General features: G+C 35.7%; 1 protein-coding gene across 6 annotated transcripts in view; it reads right to left on the bottom strand.

Annotated features, from left to right (window-relative positions):
* TCERG1 (transcription elongation regulator 1) overlaps positions 1–18626 on the bottom strand; it is a 60190-nt gene that overhangs the window by 24451 nt on the left and 17113 nt on the right. For 4 of the 6 annotated variants that reach the window (XR_014296454.1, XM_082650047.1, XM_082650051.1 and 1 more), the window contains 7 exons: positions 16626–16688; positions 14887–15087; positions 14050–14162; positions 12889–12977; positions 2514–2674; positions 1413–1469; positions 977–1043 (listed from right to left, as the gene is read on the bottom strand). Coding sequence is in view for 5 of the 6 variants with exons in the window: in XM_082650047.1 (XP_082506173.1) it covers positions 977–1043; positions 1413–1469; positions 2514–2674; positions 12889–12977; positions 14050–14162; positions 14887–15087; positions 16626–16688 (751 nt within the window). In the remaining variant the exon portion in view is untranslated. The remainder of the gene's footprint in view (positions 1–976; positions 1044–1412; positions 1470–2513; positions 2675–12888; positions 12978–14049; positions 14163–14886; positions 15088–16625; positions 16689–18626) is intronic. The other 2 variants (XM_082650048.1, XM_082650050.1) reach the window with 1 other exon arrangement.

Here is an 18626-nt window from a genome sequence, read left to right as displayed (position 1 = left end):
ATAAACAGAATGAATACAGTCATTTATAATAATTAAGAAAACAAACATCTTATTCTACATTTTTTAAAAAAAGAACACAAATTCAGTTGATTACAACCAATAAAAATACTTATACATTTGGTCAAGAACTAAAAAAGTCAACTGTAAAAATTCAAACAGCTGTTGTTACTGTGGTCAATTATGAGTGACTCTTTAATATCTTACTTTCTTTAACATTGTTGCCAATAAAGAAAATTTTTTAAAAAAGAACCACCCTTGACAGGGGTTGTCTTACTGATTTCTTTGCCGTAATTTGGCTGCATTCAATCTGTCCTTTTCAGATAAGGACTATGATAAACCAGTCCATAGTAACGTCTTCAAACTTTCCTTTTTGCTGCTAAATAATGGTCCCATGCCTCCCCGGCCCATACACAAACACCTTCTACCCCACCCTTTCACCCCCCATAGTTAGTAACATTCATTTTACCAAGCACTGGTCAAGCTAATACTTCCACTTATACCACTCTCTTTCTCTCAGAGCACTTTCTAATAAGCTTATGGGTTCCCTCCAAGTAATGACCACGGACACAAGGACTAGTGAAGTGACCAGTATATAAAAAGAGAGAGAAATCTGGGTCTACATTTATCAGATTTTTGGAATGGTGTCTGTTGGGGTCTACATTAAGGAGGTAACATTTTTATAAAATTCAGGCATGATGAATGTCTGAAAATAATTTATCAACTAACTCCTAAAATGTCATTTGACTTCATAATACATATTTAAATAACCAAATCTTTTGCACATCTAGCAACAGAAGGGACACCATTTCTACATCCTGAAGCAAAGCTTTTTAATAACAGGCCTAAAGAGAGCAATCATGACTTCTGTCTCCTAACAAACACATTACCTGTCCCAATCATGAACTGACTGCACCTAATCACAGCTTTTAAAAGGTAAAAATCTACCTAAATTACATAAACAGTAAGTATTACTTACTTCCGTTTTTTGGCTTTAACAGGTTCATCTTCATTCATTTCTTCCATTAATTCTTGTTCTTCTTTAACTATAAGAAAATTTAATTAAACTATCAGAATAAAAATAAGCAAGCAGGGGCTTCCCTGGTGGCGCAGTGGTTGAGAGTCCACCTGCCGATGCAGGGGATACGGGTTCGTGCCCTGGTCCGGGAGGATCCCATATGCCACGGAGCGGCTGGGCCCGTGAGCCATGGCCACTGAGTCTGCGTGTCCGGAGCCTGTGCTCCGCAACGGGAGAGGCCACAGCAGTGAGAGGCCCGCGTGCCGCAAAAAATAAAATAAAATAAAATCAGTAAGCAAAAATTTAAATATTTAGGTATGAATCCTTCCACTAACCACTACTGGAACACTGGTGTTAGCAGCATTTTTTTTAAAGCTGCAACTTATAGTTCACTCACTTGCGCTCATAGAGAACTGCCACTTTTGGATGGATAGCATTGTCGGGGTTGGGTGCCCTGGCAAAAAAAAACATTTCAAATATTATGAATAGTATATGCACATGGTACACAATCTTTTCTTTTAAAAAATTACTGTTTATATATCTATCTCATAACACTTCTTTATAAAACATTAAACAAAGCGTGATAATTCTAAACCTCCTCTATTCATCTTCCCTTTACATTAAATCTTTGATTCATTTTGAAATCTTTATTAACACATGTATTTATCAAATAAATGAATCAAATCCTTGTATCTTCTGCACCGGGTAGATGAAGTTTCACTAGTAAGCAGAAAATGTTAGTACCACGTATACATAATCTACGAAGATTTCTCAATTATTATTAAATGACATACCAGGATTTGTTTCAATTGAATTATTAAATGATTCATTTATCATGCTTCTATACTACACAAGGGGGTTCTTTAAAAACACAACCATATCAATACAATGGCAAATTACCAATAAAACACATGCAATAAAAATATGTACAAATATTTCTATTTATTATATATCATATATACTGAAATGCTATCTGAACATAAAGTAGATTAAAAGATTGTCTCTTAATAAGGTGCAGGAGTCTCCTTAGTCTCAGGAATAAGGCTTACCTTCCCTATATTTCATCAGGTTTAAAAGACCTTTGCATTTTTATTTTACAAAACTTTAGTAAACTTTATTTTAAAAATACTCTGTACAGTTTGATTATTTCAAAATATATATTACTAATCACAAAAGGTGCTAAAAGGCTCACTGAGGAGCATTTTAATAAGCATGGAGCAAGCATGAGCAGTACCTACATATCTTGGACTGACAAGCCTGAAAAGGACAAGAAGTTAAAAAAATATATATAATATTTTACAAAACATAATTTTACCCAAATTCTCTATTTTTTAAATTATTGAACTCAACCTAGAAGAGCAGTCTATTTTCCATTTCTCAAATATTCCTTTTCTTATATTCCTTGAAAACAGAGAGGATTTCTAAATTGCCTCACATTTTCCATAAAAATATTAAAAGAATATTAAAATTAGAGGGTAACTCCTAATTTAAAACTTACTTAGTTTCTTCACTTCTTCCATTCCTTTTTTATGAGGGGGCTCCTGAATAATTTTGTCAACATCCGCCCTTCCAATCAGATCATCAGGTCGGTCCCACATAGAAAGACGGGTGGTAGGATTATAAAAGAAGACCCTCTCATCACCAGTCCAAACAACACACCTATGAATTGATTCAAACATTATTTTCTTATGTTATGGAACATTATTTTATAGTTAGGTCTTTTACTACCATCCAACCAAAAGGGGAGGTGGTGGTGGGGAAGGACACACTCATATTATTAGTTACTTATAGAGAGCAAAATATGATTTTTAGAACAGAACAGAGCTGACTGGCTATGGGTAAAATAGCAGCTCAACATACTTATGGAGAAAACCAGGAAAAGCAAAGCAATTTGTGATCAGAATTTAGAGTTCTCAGGAACTTAAGTCTGGCACACTCAATTTTAACCTATCACAAAAGATGAATTTACTAGCAAAAAATAATGCTATTAAGCAGTTCTGAAGCTGAAGAACAGACCATGGCACCCTACGTATTACATAATACTTCTTAATGTTTCTTACCAAACCAGATTACAAACTCAAATGCAATCATTTATGAAGGCTTTAATATCTGACTATATCAAATATTAAAAAATAAAGAGAAGTCCCTATCGTGTATGGCACTGTAGCCCACTACAGCCCACTGTTCCTATTAATTACAACTAGAAACTCAGCAACAACGTAGAAAAGACAAGTACATGAGAACTCTGTAAGGTTTTTTTAAAAAAATAAACAGACATATGGAGTCAAAATTTAGAGAAGCAAGGGTATAAATTTCCCCTCCTCTCTCAAACCTCTGCCCTGAGGTGGCCCCTAGTTGCACAGTGATAGTAGCACAGGCAGCTAAAACTCTAAGAGAAACCAGGTCTTTATGACCAGATAATCAAAAGTTAATCCACAGCTGCCATCAAGGTGACCTAGATGTTGAAATTATCAAACAAAGCTTCTATTGTTGAAATAATCAAAGACTTTACAGCAGCAGTTAGAAAAACAAAAACAAAGATAAGCAAAAACTTGAAATGAATGAAGACAGAAGTTCTCAGCAGAGAAACTGTGAAAAAAAAGAATGAGGAGTGTCTCAGAAACCTATGGGACTATATCAAAATGCCTAACAGACACGTCTTTGGGATCCCAGAAGAAGAGACTGTTGGGGCGGAAAAAATTTGAAGACAAAATGGCTCCCAAAAATCTCCAAATTTGGTAAAAGACATAAATACTAAGGAAGCTCAGTGAAGCCCAAACAGGATAAACTTCCAGAAAATCATTTTTAGACACACATAATCAAACAGGTGAAAATCAAATAGAAAAATCCTTGATAGCAGCTAAGAAAAATATGGCACAAAACAAACAGGGAAACAAGTCCAATGATCGTGAATTAATTACCAGAAATCAGAGGCAAAAATACAGTAAAACAACATCCTTGAAGCCCTGGAAAAAGGAAATGCAAACCTAGAACTCCATATACAGCAAAAATATCCTTCAGGAACAAGGGAAAAGAAGACATTCCCCAATGAAGGGACACTAAGAGATTTCATCTCCATCAGAATTGCCCTATAAGAAAGTTTTTCTGAATGGAAATGATTCTTCAAAAAAAAAAACAACCCCTGGATCTTTAGTAATGAAGGGAAAACAACAGAAATGGTAAATATCAAAGATATTTTTTCCTCTTAAGTTCTTCAAAATATGTATGAAAAATTACTCAAAACGAACCTATAGGGTAGCAAGGTTTCCATATTTTATGTGAAGTGGTACAATAATAACTCTAAGTAGGCTATAATGGTTAGGTATGTATACTGTAATCCCTAGAACAACAAAAGTTAATGCAAAGAGATATCACCAGAAAGCCAACAGATAAATTATTAAATGGAATGTTGGAAAATGTTCAAATAATTCAAATGCAAGTAGTAAAGGGGGAACAGAGGAACAAAAATAAAGAAGACAGAAAAAATAATAGATCTAAATCCAACCAAAAGTTACATTCATGTGGTTGTTCTTTCTGTTTATTTTTCTCAGCCTTCTCAAATGTTTCTTCTTGTTCTTGACTATGTACCAAGCAGAGCCTGTTCACCTTTTTACTATTTCTAATGTGGCTTTAATTTCTGTTATTATATTCTGTTATTTCTGATTTCATATTTCTCTTTCATTTATTTCATGAATTGCATCAGAATTGACAGTGAATAAAAACACAAGACACTACTATAAGCTGTCTTAAGAGACAAACTTTAAACATAGAATCATAGAAAGGGTGAAAGTAAATGGATGGAAAAAGATGCACACAACATTAAGGCAGGCATGGCTATTTTAATAACAGATGAAGACAAAGGGTATTATGAGATAAATAGGGTCATTTCATAATGATAAAAAAAAGACAATCAGGAACACATAACAACTGTAAAATGTATATAAGCCTATTTACAGAGCTTAAAAATAGATGAAGAACGGACCAATTAGAGAGGAATACGCAATCCCACTATTGTAAAAGATTAATAGAACTCTCTCTCAACAACTGACAGACAAACCAAACCCCAAAACTAAGAGTACTAAAGGCCATCTGCTGAACAATAAAAAAAAAAGAGTGAATTTTAAAGTATCAAAACCAAAGAAAATGCATTCTTTGACCACAATTAAATCAGTAACAGTGAAATATCTAGAAAAATCCCAAATTAAGGAAATGAAATGACAGACTTCTAAATAATACATGAGTCAAAGACAAAATCAAAAAGTAAATTTCATAATAGTAAGAACTGAATGGTAACGAAAATACAACATATCAAAATCTGTAGAGTGGTGCTAAAGTATTGCTTAAAAGGAAACTATGTTAAGCTTTAAATGATTATATTAGAAAAGAACTAATACTAATGACCTAAGAGGACATCATAAGAAGCTAGAAAAAGCATAAAGTAAACCCAAAGTAATTACAAAAAAGGAAATAAGAGCGGGAAAAGGGGGGAGGGGCCCAACCACCCCAAAGCTGGTGGTCTTTACGAAAGACCACAAAATTGGCAAACCTCTGGTTTGACTGATCCAAAAAAAAGAACACATCACCACTATGTGGAAAGAAAAAGGCGTTATCACCACAGATCATAGACATTAAAGGATATTAAGAGAATAATTAAGAACAAAGACATTTAAAGGATATTAAGAGGGGACTTCCCTGATAGTCCAGTGGTAAAGAATCTGCCTTCCAATGCAGGGGACACAAGATGGAGCCCTGGTCGGGGAACTAAGATCCCACATGCTGTGGGGCAACTGAGCCTGCATGGTGCAACTACAGAGAGAAAACCTGCTAGCCACAACTAGAGAGAAGCCCATGTGCCACAAGGAAGACCCAATGCAGCCAAAAGAAAAAATAAAGAAAATATTTAAAAAAATAAAGGATATTAAGAGAATAATTAGAACAAATTCAACCTAGATAAAATAAGCAAATTTCTTGAAAAACTTACCAAAGCTGACAGAAGAAACAACAAAAATAACTGAATAGTCCTTTAACTATTAAAGAAGTTTAATTTGTTATCAAAAACCTTCCCCTCCAAAAAAACTCTGATCCCAGATGGTTTACTTGTTAATTCTATAAAACCTTAAGGAAAAAGTACTATCATCTTATAAACTTTCAGTAAACAGAGGAATGGAAATCACCAATCACCACCCAACTCATTTTTATGAAACCAGCATAAGCCTAATACCAAAACCTAACAAAAACATTACAAAAGAAACTTACAGATCCATATCCCACAGGAGTATAGATGCAAACATACTTAATCAAACATTAGCAAATCAAATCCAACAATATACTAAAAAGATTAATCTACCATGACAAGGTTTATTCCAGAAATGCAAAGCTAGTTTAACATTCAAAACTCAGTGTAATTCACCATATTAAAAGAATGAAGGAGAAAAACTCATTTTGAAAGATGCAGATTTATGATAAAAACAGTAGCAAATTAAAAAAGAAACCATATAGCTAGTATTATATCTGATGTAAAAGACTGAATTTTCGGAATTCTCTGGTGGTGCAGTGGTTAAGAATCCGCCTGCCAATATGCAGGAGACATGGGTTTGAACCCTGGTCCGGGAAGATCCCACATGCCACGGAGCAACTAAGCCCGTGTGCCGCAACTACTGAGCCTGTGCTCTGGAGCTCGCGAGCCACAACTACTTAGCCCGTGTACCACAGCTACTGAAGTCCGCGAGCCTAGAGCCCATGCTCTGCAGCAAGAGAAGCCACTGCAATGAGAAGCACGTGCACCACAATGAAGAGTAGCCCCGCTCACCGCAACTAGAGAAAGCTCACGTGCAGCAACGAAGACCCAACACAGCCAAAAATAAATAAATTTATATTAAAATAAAATTTTAAAAAAGATTGAATTTTCTCATTCTACATGGCGAATAAGGCAGGGATGTTCACCTCTTTTATTTAGCATTGCTCTGATATGATAGTCCTAGCAATAAGAAGAGAAAAATAAGTGGCATTAAAGATCAGAGAATAAGAAATAAATGTGCTCCCATCTGCAGGTGATACGATTATTTATGTAGAAAATCCCAGAGAATCTACAAAACAGTAATAAATGCATTTAGCAAGAGTCAAGTCTACAAAATTAATATATGAAACCATATCACATATAAATTTTATATTTTTATGAGGTCAAATTTATTTATCTTTTTATTTACAGCTTCTAGGTTGTGCCTTAGGAAGCACCCCATTCCTTCTCCAAACATGCAACTACATGGTCCTAGTGTTTTTACAGTCCATCTGAATACACGAAAGATAACCACTTGTCCAAATTATCTTCCAAGTTCTGTCGATGAAGGAATGTACTATCAGTGTAACCTTAATTCCCTAATTTATTTTCTATTTCTTATAAGATGGGTAAGTGGTAACTCTAAGTTAAACAAATTGTTCAGCTAAGCAAGTATGCTACTTCATTTGGATAATCACACTTTATTAGTTTATTTTTTTGATATCTTTAGATGTTGCTCTTCAAATTATTATTTCTTTAGAGATAAGAAGCTAAATGTAAAAAACATGAAGTTCCATATTTTCCTTAACTATACTAGAATTCTTTTCCTGGTATTTCAGAGCATCAATCTGACTTTTTGTTGTTGTTGTTTTAAGAATAAAGAGAGGTCAAAATTAGAAGCATTTTATATTTCCTAGATCAGTAAGCTTTAGTTTCTGGTTCTAAGAGAGTTTTTAATGTTTTGACAAAAATTTTTAAGGTCATTGAGAACTGTAACTTTTTCCATTGCTTACTAAGATTGCATCACAAAGATTTAGCCTGCCATAAATTTTTTACAGTCCCGTACAAAGTGCAAATTGAGGGCTGCCTGTATTTGCCATGTTTTATTTGTCTGTAATCTGTGTTGGGTTTTAACTTATGAAAAATTTATCTCTGAACTTATAGTATTTAAACTTTTGTATTTACCTATAGTGGCACAGGGACTTTATTTTTATTTATATATACATTTATATCAATCAACTGCTGCTTTTCTAGGGTTTCTTTTGTTTCCATAGTTTTTTACCCCCAATATTATGAAAAAATTGAAACATACAGAAATATCGAAAGAATGTTTCTAGAACAATGAATACTAGATACTGACCACCTAGATTTTACATTTAACATTTTATCATATATGCTTTATCACTTATCTATCCTTCCATCAATGCATCTGCCAGTCTTACTTTTCTTGATACATTAAAAAATGCAGATTATCAGTACACTTCACCCCTAATCACTTTAACATGCATATTATTAGCACAGGGTAGTTTTGCGACACAAGAATTCTTTGTCCATAGTTTTTCTATTAATGCTGAAATGTCCTGACAGCTTCTCACTCCACATTTACCGCTAATACCATTGGAGCTGTATTAGCACACCTAGGTATTTTGAAGCCAACATGAGTTAGTAGAATAGCACCTCCACCTCAAAGTAGTTATTGCTATTAATATGGATCAAACAGTGTTTCAGAAATTGGTATCGAAAATTTAGACTTAGTTTTTTCCCAATAAAGTTAAACATCTAACAAGATCGCTTAAGTGTCTCAGGATGGTTCTAATGGAAATTCTTGAAGAGGATTCTGCACTGAATAATTGGATGAAAATGTATTACACTCACCCCCCACCAACTCCTGCCTTTAAATTAATTATAAAGAAAGATCAAAACTAGAAGTATTTTGTATTCCCTAGAATCAGTAAGCCCTAGTTTTTGGTTGGATTCCATGACAAAAATAATTTCCACAAAAGATTTCACCTAGCAATAATGACTTCGATATTCATCTATGTTGTTGAGTGCATCTATAGTTGTTCCTTTTTATTGCTGAGTAGCATGCCACAATTTGTTTATCCATACACCTGTTGATGCACATTTGGGGTGTTTCTAGTTTTCTATTTTTCCACTCCTAGATACTTGCTTATTTGTAATAGCCAAAAATTGGAAACAGCCCAAATAAATTACAAATAAAACTGTTACGAACATTCCTGTAAAAGTATAGACATATGTTTTTGTTTCTCTCGAATAAATAGAAGTGGAATGGCTGAATTATTTATTATATATTCTTCCTAGGAAACTGCCCAACTGCTCTGCAAAGTGGTCCTACCATTTTGAAATTCCCATCAGCAGTGTATGAGAGTTTCAGCTGCTCACCATCCTCTAAAACATTTGGCATGCCCAGTTTTCAAAACTTTTAGCCATTCTAATAGGTGTGGTTTTTTGTGGGGTTTTTTTGCAGTACGCGGGTCTCTCACTGTTGTGGCCTCTCCCGTTGCGGAGCACAGGCTCTGGACGCGCAGGCTCAGCGGCCACAGCTCACGGGCCCAGCCGCTCCACGGCACGTGGGATCTTCCCAGACCGGGGCATGAACCCGTGTCTCCTGCATCGGCAGGTGGACTCTCAACCACTGTGCCACCAGGGAAACCCATAGGTGTGGTTTTAATTTACATTTCTCTGAGTACTAATGACAAGGAGCTTCCTTCACACGTACTGCTTGTAAAGTACATGTTCATGTCTTTTGACTACTTTTTTGTTGGATTGTTTTCCATATTATTGAGGTGTGCGAGTTCTTTATGTCAGAGTTAAAAGCAGTATACATACAAAGCTCCCACATACCAATAAGAAAAAGACAAGTCCATAAAAAGATGAGCAAAAACTGCAAAGAGGCAATGCACAGCCAACAGACATAAAATAGGTTCAATTATACCAACATTCTGGAAACATACAAGATTTCTTTTCTTATCAGGATACTAAAGATTTAAAAGGAATATCCCTACACTGGTGAGAGTGAGAGAAAACTGGTACGCTCAGGCTGTTGCTGGGAATATTAACTGGTACACCCCCTTCTTCCCACCAAAAAAACCCTTTCTGAGGTCTATTTAGCAATATTCACCAAAATTTTAAATAGCTTTATCACTTGATTCAACAATTTCACTTCTAGAAATAAATCCAACAGAAATACTTGCATGTGTTCACAAAGAAATATGTATGTATAAAGGATGCCCTAAACAGCAACTTTCGTAATGCCAGGGCAAAACAAACAAAAAAACACAAACAATACAAAAACAGAAGACCACCTAATCACCCATTTGTAGGCAAATTACCTATTTTCATACAACAGAAAACTACGCTATCACAAATAGATTTACATGTACTAAAATTGCAAAATGTCTAGGACATATTTACTAAAAAATTCAGAAATAATATACTTTCTAAAGACACTGTAATGTGAATGTATAACACACACACATCTCCACACACATGTGCATAAAACACAATATAGCAAAAGGTGCAGAAAGCATATGTACCAAACTTTTACTAACGAGGAAGGGCTTGGTGACAGTGGAATTCTGTAATTTTTTACTTCATATAATTGCTTTATATTGTATGCTTTCTTTTGTATGCTTTCATCTAATATCATATCAGATCAATGAGAAAATAACAAAGCAAAGTACAGGAATTATAGATATAAAGCGTAAGAGAAAAAGTAAGAGATTTAGCATAAGTACAAGATACTCAACAAGCAAGTTACAAATGTTCCAGAAAGAGGAAAAGAAACAGATGAAAAAAAGCATTACTTAAACAAATTCCAAAAGAAAATTTTAATAATCTGAGAAAAGACCCAAGTCTGAAAACTGGTAACGTCCACAAACTCCAGACTGGTAGGGTTTGGAGCTAGTTACCGGCTTTTCATGTACAATTCTCAGAGAAACCACAATCTAGAAATACATTCTTTTTTTTTTGCGGTACGCGGGCCTCTCACCATTGTGGCCTCTCCCGTTGCGGAGCACAGGCTCCAGACGCGCAGGCTCAGCAGCCATGGTTCACGGGCCCAGCCGCTCCGCGGCATGTGGGATCTTCCCGGACCGGGGCATGAACCCGTATCCCCTGCATCGGAAGGCGGACTCTCAACCACTGCGCCACCAGGGAAGCCCAAAAAATGCATTCTTTTAAACAAATTGTTTTCATAACTTTGATTCTAGAACTGGGTAAATATTTTGCACAATTATTTTTGAAAGGGAACCTGTGTACCAAGTTGGTAGAATAACTACATAAAAAACAACTATTCCAGGGCTTCCCTGGTGGCGCAGTGGTTGAGAGTCCGCCTGCCAATACAGGGGATGCGGGTTCGTGCCCCGGTCCGGGAGGATTCCGCAGGCCGCGGAGCGGCTGGGCCCGTGAGCCATGGCCGCTGAGCCTGCGCGTCCGGAGCCTGTGCTCCGCAACGGGAGAGGCCACGGCAGTGAGAGGCCCGCGTACCGCAAAAAACAAAAAAACAAAATAAAACAAACAACTATTCCAAAATGCTTTTAAAACACAATGATTTGACTATACATCCCTAGAGTAATATACCCTAAACATAAAAATAACTGGGAAAAAAAAGCTTAAACTGTCTTCAGTAATCACACTGTTGGTGATAGTACTGGTCTTGCCTGTGAGAAAAGCAAATGAATAATTATGTTGCTATCACTCAAAGATGGTTTTCAGAAGAAAAGGAGGTACTGAATTAAGATAGATGATGAGAATCAGTAAAAATCTTGTAGTAGACTTGAACTGCAAGTAATGGTGTGAACTTAAGATGTATCTTTAAACGTATGTATCTTCCACCTCTGTCTACCAAAGAGGTCTAAAAATAATGACTAATTCAGTAGTAGCAACTATCCTTAGATCCCACATGGTGTAAAAATGCCACTTCTCACAAAAAGAAACCAGGGCTCCTTGGAAAATGGCTGAATCTAGGTCTGAAATAGGAAATATATGAGATAAAGATCACCCATGAATCCGGCACATCTCTGTAACTGCCTGCTAACTTGCAGGAAATTCAGGAATGGAGGATTCTATTAAAGAGTACCATGAAAATGCAATAATAAAATCCAGACTGTGGGACTCTACAGAACACACACATTTATTTTTTTCAATATAAAAACAAGGAGGAAAAAGCAAGGAAAACAAGTTGGAGGGGAATCTGTAGATTATAAGACTTAAGAAACAAGCCAACTCATTGCCATGTGTAGACTGTACACGGATTAAATAAGTTAGAATAGGAACAGGAGAGAAAATCCTCATGTGGGGAGAGGAAGAAAAGGGAAAACCAAACATAGGAAGAAAAGAAAAAAAATAGACTATTCAATGCTAAGATAAAAAGACGTAATTTTACGAAGTTCTGTAAACATAATCACATATGAGGAGATATATACAAAAGCAATTTTAAAACATTTTAAACAATAAAAAAGTAGATTCAGGATCTTAGTGGTTCAAATCTATAATTTTAAACAATAAATATTAATGGAGAGTTCCATGAAGGGAGGAAGACACTGCAGCAGTTGAATTTTGAGCACCCAAAGTACAATGAACAAGAACCAAAAAATATTCAGTAGATAAAAACAGGTATTTGAGGACTTCCCTGGTGGCGCAGTGGTTAAGAATCCACCTGCCAATGCAGGGGACATGGGTTCGAGCCGTGGTCCGGGAAGATCCCACATGCCGCAGAGACACTAAGCCCGTGCGTCACAACTACTCAGCCTGCGCTCTAGAGCCCGCAAGCCACAACTGCTGAGCCCACGTGCCACAACTACTGAAGCCCGCACGCCTAGAGCCTGTGCTCAGCAACAAGAGAAGCCACCGCAATGAGAGGCCCACACACCGCAGCGAAGAGTGGCCCCTGCTCACCACAACTAGAGAGAAAGCCCATGCACGGCAAAGAAGACCCAACGCAGCCAAAATAAATAAATAAATAAGCAAACAGGTATTTGACACATGCTTTTTTAAAGTACTTTTTCTTACTATTGGATAATAATGTAATAATCAAGCATGGCAATCAATCAAACAGCTTAAGTCAAGTACATACCATGGAGTACCAGGAATAGGAGTAGTAGCCACTGGTTTTGCCTTCTGGGCAGCCTTTTCTTCCTCAGTCATCTCCTCTTCTTTGGGCTCCTATGGGAAATGATATTACTCCCATTAAATTAATATTACAAAACTATACCTGAATATCCCACAAATACAAGAAAGATTGCAAATACCTTAAAGTACAACCAACATAGGTGTGTTGCTAGCATACAGAGGAGAGACTCTGAGTCAGAATTTCTAAATAAGTTCTCAATCCTCGCCCCCTAGACAGAGCCCAATTGCACAACAGTAGACCCGATCAGCAGCAGGTCCTATCTTACAGACTCACTAACCATCTGTTTAAGAGTAGAAATAAGGAGAAGGGTATAGAAGATGACAGGAGACCACTTCATCTAAGGTTGTTTCTTTTTTCTGCGAAATTCCTTACTGATAAGACAAGACTACCATTGGTCCCTCATTGAATAAAAAAAGCTTCCAAAAAGCAGAGCTCTTTTAGTGCTGTACAGAGATTATTCCATGCCACGAGAGGACAAATAAAATACAACGATCATTCCCCAATATGAAGTTGTACTTCTAATTATAACATGTACCAGTCTGTAAGTCAGGAGGGGACATCAGCTCTGGTCCAAGGTCCTTTCTTTCTAAGGGGGTCTTGGTTTAGTATAAGAAGTAATTTAATGAAACTTTCAAAGGAAAAACTGAATTAGAAATTTCAAAGAACCCTAAAATTGCAGAGGTCAGATTTTCAGCAATTATCTAAAACTACAGCAAATGGGTTTCCCTGGTGGCACAGTGGTTAAGAATCTGCCTGCCACTGCAGGGGACTCAGGTTCGAGCCCTGGTCCGGGAAGATCTCACATGCCACGGAGCAACTAAGCCCGTGTGCCACAACTACTGAGCCTGCGCTCTACAGCCCGCGAGCCACAACTACTGACCATGCATGCTGCAACTACTGAAGCCTGTGCACCTAGGGCCCGTGCTCCGGAACAATAGAAGCCACTGCAATGAGAAGCCTGCGCACCGCAATGAAGACCAAATGCAGCCAAAAATAAAATAAATTTGTAAAAAATAAAACTACAGCAAATGGATTTTCAGTTACAAGTAAACTGTACCCAACAATCAATGGTGGCTCCCAGGTAAAGAGGTAATGGCCCTTTACCTCTTTTATCTCCTTTATTGGCTCTTCTTTAGGATCCTCCTCCTCCGTTTCCATTGGCAGAGGTTCTTCAGAAGGTTCTTTAATTGGCTCTTTAATCTTCTCCTCTAATTTTTCTATTAAAAATTGAGATAACATCACACAGTGGTTCTGAAGTAACTTCTGATGAACTTTCAGAGACTAGGCAGTTAAGATATTCCATTTCTAGTTATTAACCACAAAAATAAAATGTTCTTCCTTGTAATATCATTGATTTGCATCTAATATAATGTTCAACTTCAAATACCTTGCTATACCAATCAGGAAACTGTCAGTAGAAAAGAACTACTGATTTCAGAGGGACATAAAGTCTTTCAGGTCATTCATATATCATTTGTAGCAATCATTCATTTTGCTGAAAGTGATAACATACTAAAAAACACAAACAGGGACTTGTGAAATAGAAAATTATGAGTCCTCTTCCTCCAAGATTCCAACAGCCTAAAGTTTTTCTTCAGAACACATACAATAAACACATTCCTTCCTGACCATTACTATCAATCTCAATAAGGATAATGATAATTATTCAGTAGAATAATTATGCAATTCCTGACCAGAGTAAAAAATATATATTAGTGTGTACATATAATTTAACTTCTCCAGATGGTAAAGTGATGGACAAACATGTAAGTAGAAGAACTGGCTTTTTAAATGAATACATATTTAACAATTCAGAGGAAATAAATAATCCAACACTATGTAACTAAAAAATCCCTCAAACGTTTTAAAAAAGGAATTAACTCAGAATTTCAAATAGCATTTCTATTTATACTATGTCCCACCAAGTCATTAAAACTATACCTTTTTCCTTTAGCTCTTGGGGTTTTTCCCAGGTTGATTCTAATGTTCTATTATTATAATAATATGTCTTCCCATCTGCTGTTTTATATTCAGTCCACTCAGAAACTGCTGTTGCTCCAGCTAAGGTAGCAGGTGAAGCTGCAATAGCAACCTGGGGGTGTATCATGGGTACAATAGGAGGGGCCATTCCTGGCAATACACCTAGAAGAAAAAGAATAAAAAAATTAGATCCAAGCATCAAATTGTGATATAAAATAAAACTTTGAAATATGAGCTAAATCTTTCTACTAAACATTAATAATGAATGAGCCAGTTGAAACAAAAAAAATCATATAAATTATGATTTAATTACTTAAATTTATATCCCTGGTTTACTTCTAATGCCTAAATTCAATTAGATTCAGAAACTGAACCCAAGAAGTACCTTAAGAACAGTCAGAAATTTGGGTCACACCTATAAGTGAAATCTTAATAAAATATAACATAATAAATTATAAAAATAATGGTACATTCTCTACTTATTAATAGAAATATATTTTTATAAAGAATTTCCTGGGCTTCCCTGGTGGCGCAGTGGTTAGGAATCCGCCTGCCAATGCAGGGGACACGGGTTCGATCCCTGGTCTGGGAGGACCCCACATGCCGAGGAGCAGCTGGGCCCATGCGCTGCAACTACTGAGCCCGCATGCCACAAATGCTGAGGCCCGTGTGCCTGGAGCCTGTGCTCCGCAAGGAAGGGCCCGCCACGGTGAGAAGCCCGTGCACTGCAGCGAAAGGGGGGCCCCCGCTCGTGCAACTAGAGAAAGCCTGTGCACAGCAACAAAGACCCAGCACAGCCAAAAATAAATAAATAAAATTTATTTGAAAAAAAAAAAAAAGAATTTCCTCAAATTCTAATGAAATCAAGGCAACAAGCACATTTACTAAGCATATTTCCTGAGGCAAAATTGTTTTCTTGTTCTAAGGTACCTAAAAAGGATATGAATAAAATTCTATTTTAAGGTAAATGATTGAAAAAATAAATAAGTAAAAATAAAGTACATGACTGAGTTTACTATCAAATCAACTTTAATATACTAAGTGATTAAGTGAGATATCCCTGTAAACTCTTTGACAGTTTATTCTTTTCCGGAAAGAGAGCAATGTTTCTTTTTTTTTTTTTTTTAAAAGACAAGCCAAGATCTATATTTTTCACCAGACAACTAAACAAGCTGGTATTATAAATAATCAAAAACGTGAATCAAAATTGAAAAAAAAAAAAAACTCAAATCCTATACCAGAATTTAAGTTTCAGGTAGATAACTTCAGTAACTTTAAAATGCAAATTTATACTATACACACAAATATTCACACACATATACTCACTAGCATGCAAGCATAATCACATCACTTTACACATGGAAATGATTTTTTTATATTTAACTTAAAAACACACGTCAAAAAATAAAATTAAATGTTATGAATATGAGAATGAAGTTGTTTACACTTATTACAAAAATTAAGATATAAAGTGATTTGACCTTATTTGCTTTTGTGAACCAACGAAGCTAATACTACAGGCAATTGGGAAAATTAAGTGTTGGCCAAATATGACAACTGCATTTATACTGCTCATTAAAAAGAAAAATATAAAAAAATCCACTCACTTGGGCAAAATAAATAAATAAAAGGATAAACAACAACATTCACTACCATGCCAACTTACAGACAAAACAAACTAAGATGGTTTTAAAAATTACCGGTCTTGGTGGTAGCGACTGTCTTTACATACGGGCAGCTGACTATTTGCATCATTGCTACACCTGTAAAATGGATAAGCAAGCATACGTTGGAAAGCTGCCATTGTATGTCGGCTACCACTGGGATTCAGGGAAATTATTTACCACTACAATTTAGAATGTTATTTCCAATGAAAAAGACCAAGGATGGAGTAGAATTTCTTTTTGTTTGACATTTTGTGGGAAGTGGTGCCAAATCCAATGAGAACTAATTCTAAATTATAGCATCAATTACCTTTTTATCAAACCAGCTGATAATATTTGAAGGAGTCTCAAGAGTTTAAATTCAACAAAGGAAAGCCCCTTCATTACGTATGCATAACAAGTTTTCATGTTTTCATGTGGGACATTTTCCCACAGGACATCAAACCCATGCTGCTTAAGACACCAGTGAAAGGCAGACGCAGCATGACACTAACAAGACACTTTCTCTGTGCTGCTGCTAAGTGGGAACTACATGCAAAAGCAGAGGCATGGAGCATAACCATGCAGAAGTAGAAAAAGAGTAAGATAGGACAAAGAGGGGTGGGAGGAAAAGGAAGAAAATAAAGTATAAGACAGATCCCAATATACCACTGCAAATAATACTTTAAATAAAAGGGCAAAGATGAAGAGGAGGGTAGCATTCAACTGACAAAATATCCATGTGTAGTGCCTGCTGTATGGAATGCCACGGGCTTGGAACACTGTGGGGGCAGGCTAACAAATTAAGAAGAAGACAGCCCCTTTAGTATCATTAATGACTACCTGGGCTGATTACTTTAGAAACCTCAATCGTTTAAGCCAGCTAAAGGAGTAGCACTTGTATTAAAGAATGGAAATTACGTACAGTTCTTAGAAGAATGAAGACTCATCATGATGCATTACAATGGTGATAAAAAGGGAATGAAACGAAAAGCTGGAAAACTAAGACTGATTAATTGAGGAAAATCAAAATTAAGAGTTTTTTAAAACTTTTAAAGGAAAAGGCTGAAGGCAAAGGGTTGGGAAGTTAAATTTTATTTTCTATTTGTTTTGGCTAAAAAAAAAACACTGAATCTATTTTGGTACCGATAAAAATTAAAAGTAATAAATTCTTTTCCCCACTAAAGTACATAAAAACAAAATTTTCCTAATTCAGAGACAAAAATTAAATTCAACCCTTGCATTTGTAAATAACATACCTATGTTCACGCGCACACACACACAAAATACTGCCAATTTTTGAAAAGTGCCTTAATTTCTTAATTACTATTTTAAATAAAAATATTAAAGCTAAACTTTCTATTAACAATGAAACTAAAACGCACTGGATCAAAAAAGTATGCTGAATAAAGTTTATGTATAGTTTTATTTTCCATAATGTTTAAAGAAAGCAATGGAAAAATTCATTTGATTAAGGAAGTTACAGCATATATTAGGTTTAAATTAGTATAAATACTGCTATCTGCAGGATCACTGAGCCTACTAAGTCAGCACTAGAAATTCAATTCTTAGACTCTGAACTTTACTCTCAAAGACTGTTCTCCAAAACCATCTCCTAATAAGTAATTTCAACTATACAACTTAAACAAAAGAAAGTCAAATATACTCATATTCAGGCCTAACTGCCATTGCTAAATATCAGCTGGGCCAACACAGAACTCTTGTATTTGACTATCAACATTATAGGCCATAATAAAAGGACATATTTGTTTCTTCTCATGTTAAAAAGACCAACTTAAGGTTTTCTAAGGGTGACTATATGCATATCATGAAGACGCACAAAATAACCAAACATCTAAATTTTTAACCTTCTTTTAAAAAGGAGCATTTGTTCAATTTTCCTACAACTCTACCCTCAAATTATATTCTACCAGGAAATTAGAAAATTCCATTTAGTATTCTGGATAATCCTGATGTCACTGACCATAAGCTTCTTAAAATTCCAAATAAGATTTTACAGACTAAGAAGTAGAAATCCTGTAATCCTAATCCAATTCA

This window comes from Grampus griseus, assembly GCF_964374135.1.
Source record: "Grampus griseus genome assembly, chromosome: 3".
Taxonomy (NCBI): Eukaryota; Metazoa; Chordata; class Mammalia; order Artiodactyla; family Delphinidae; genus Grampus; species Grampus griseus.
The sequence above is the reverse complement of the archived record's forward strand: the minus strand, read 5'-3'. Positions and strand labels throughout refer to the sequence as shown.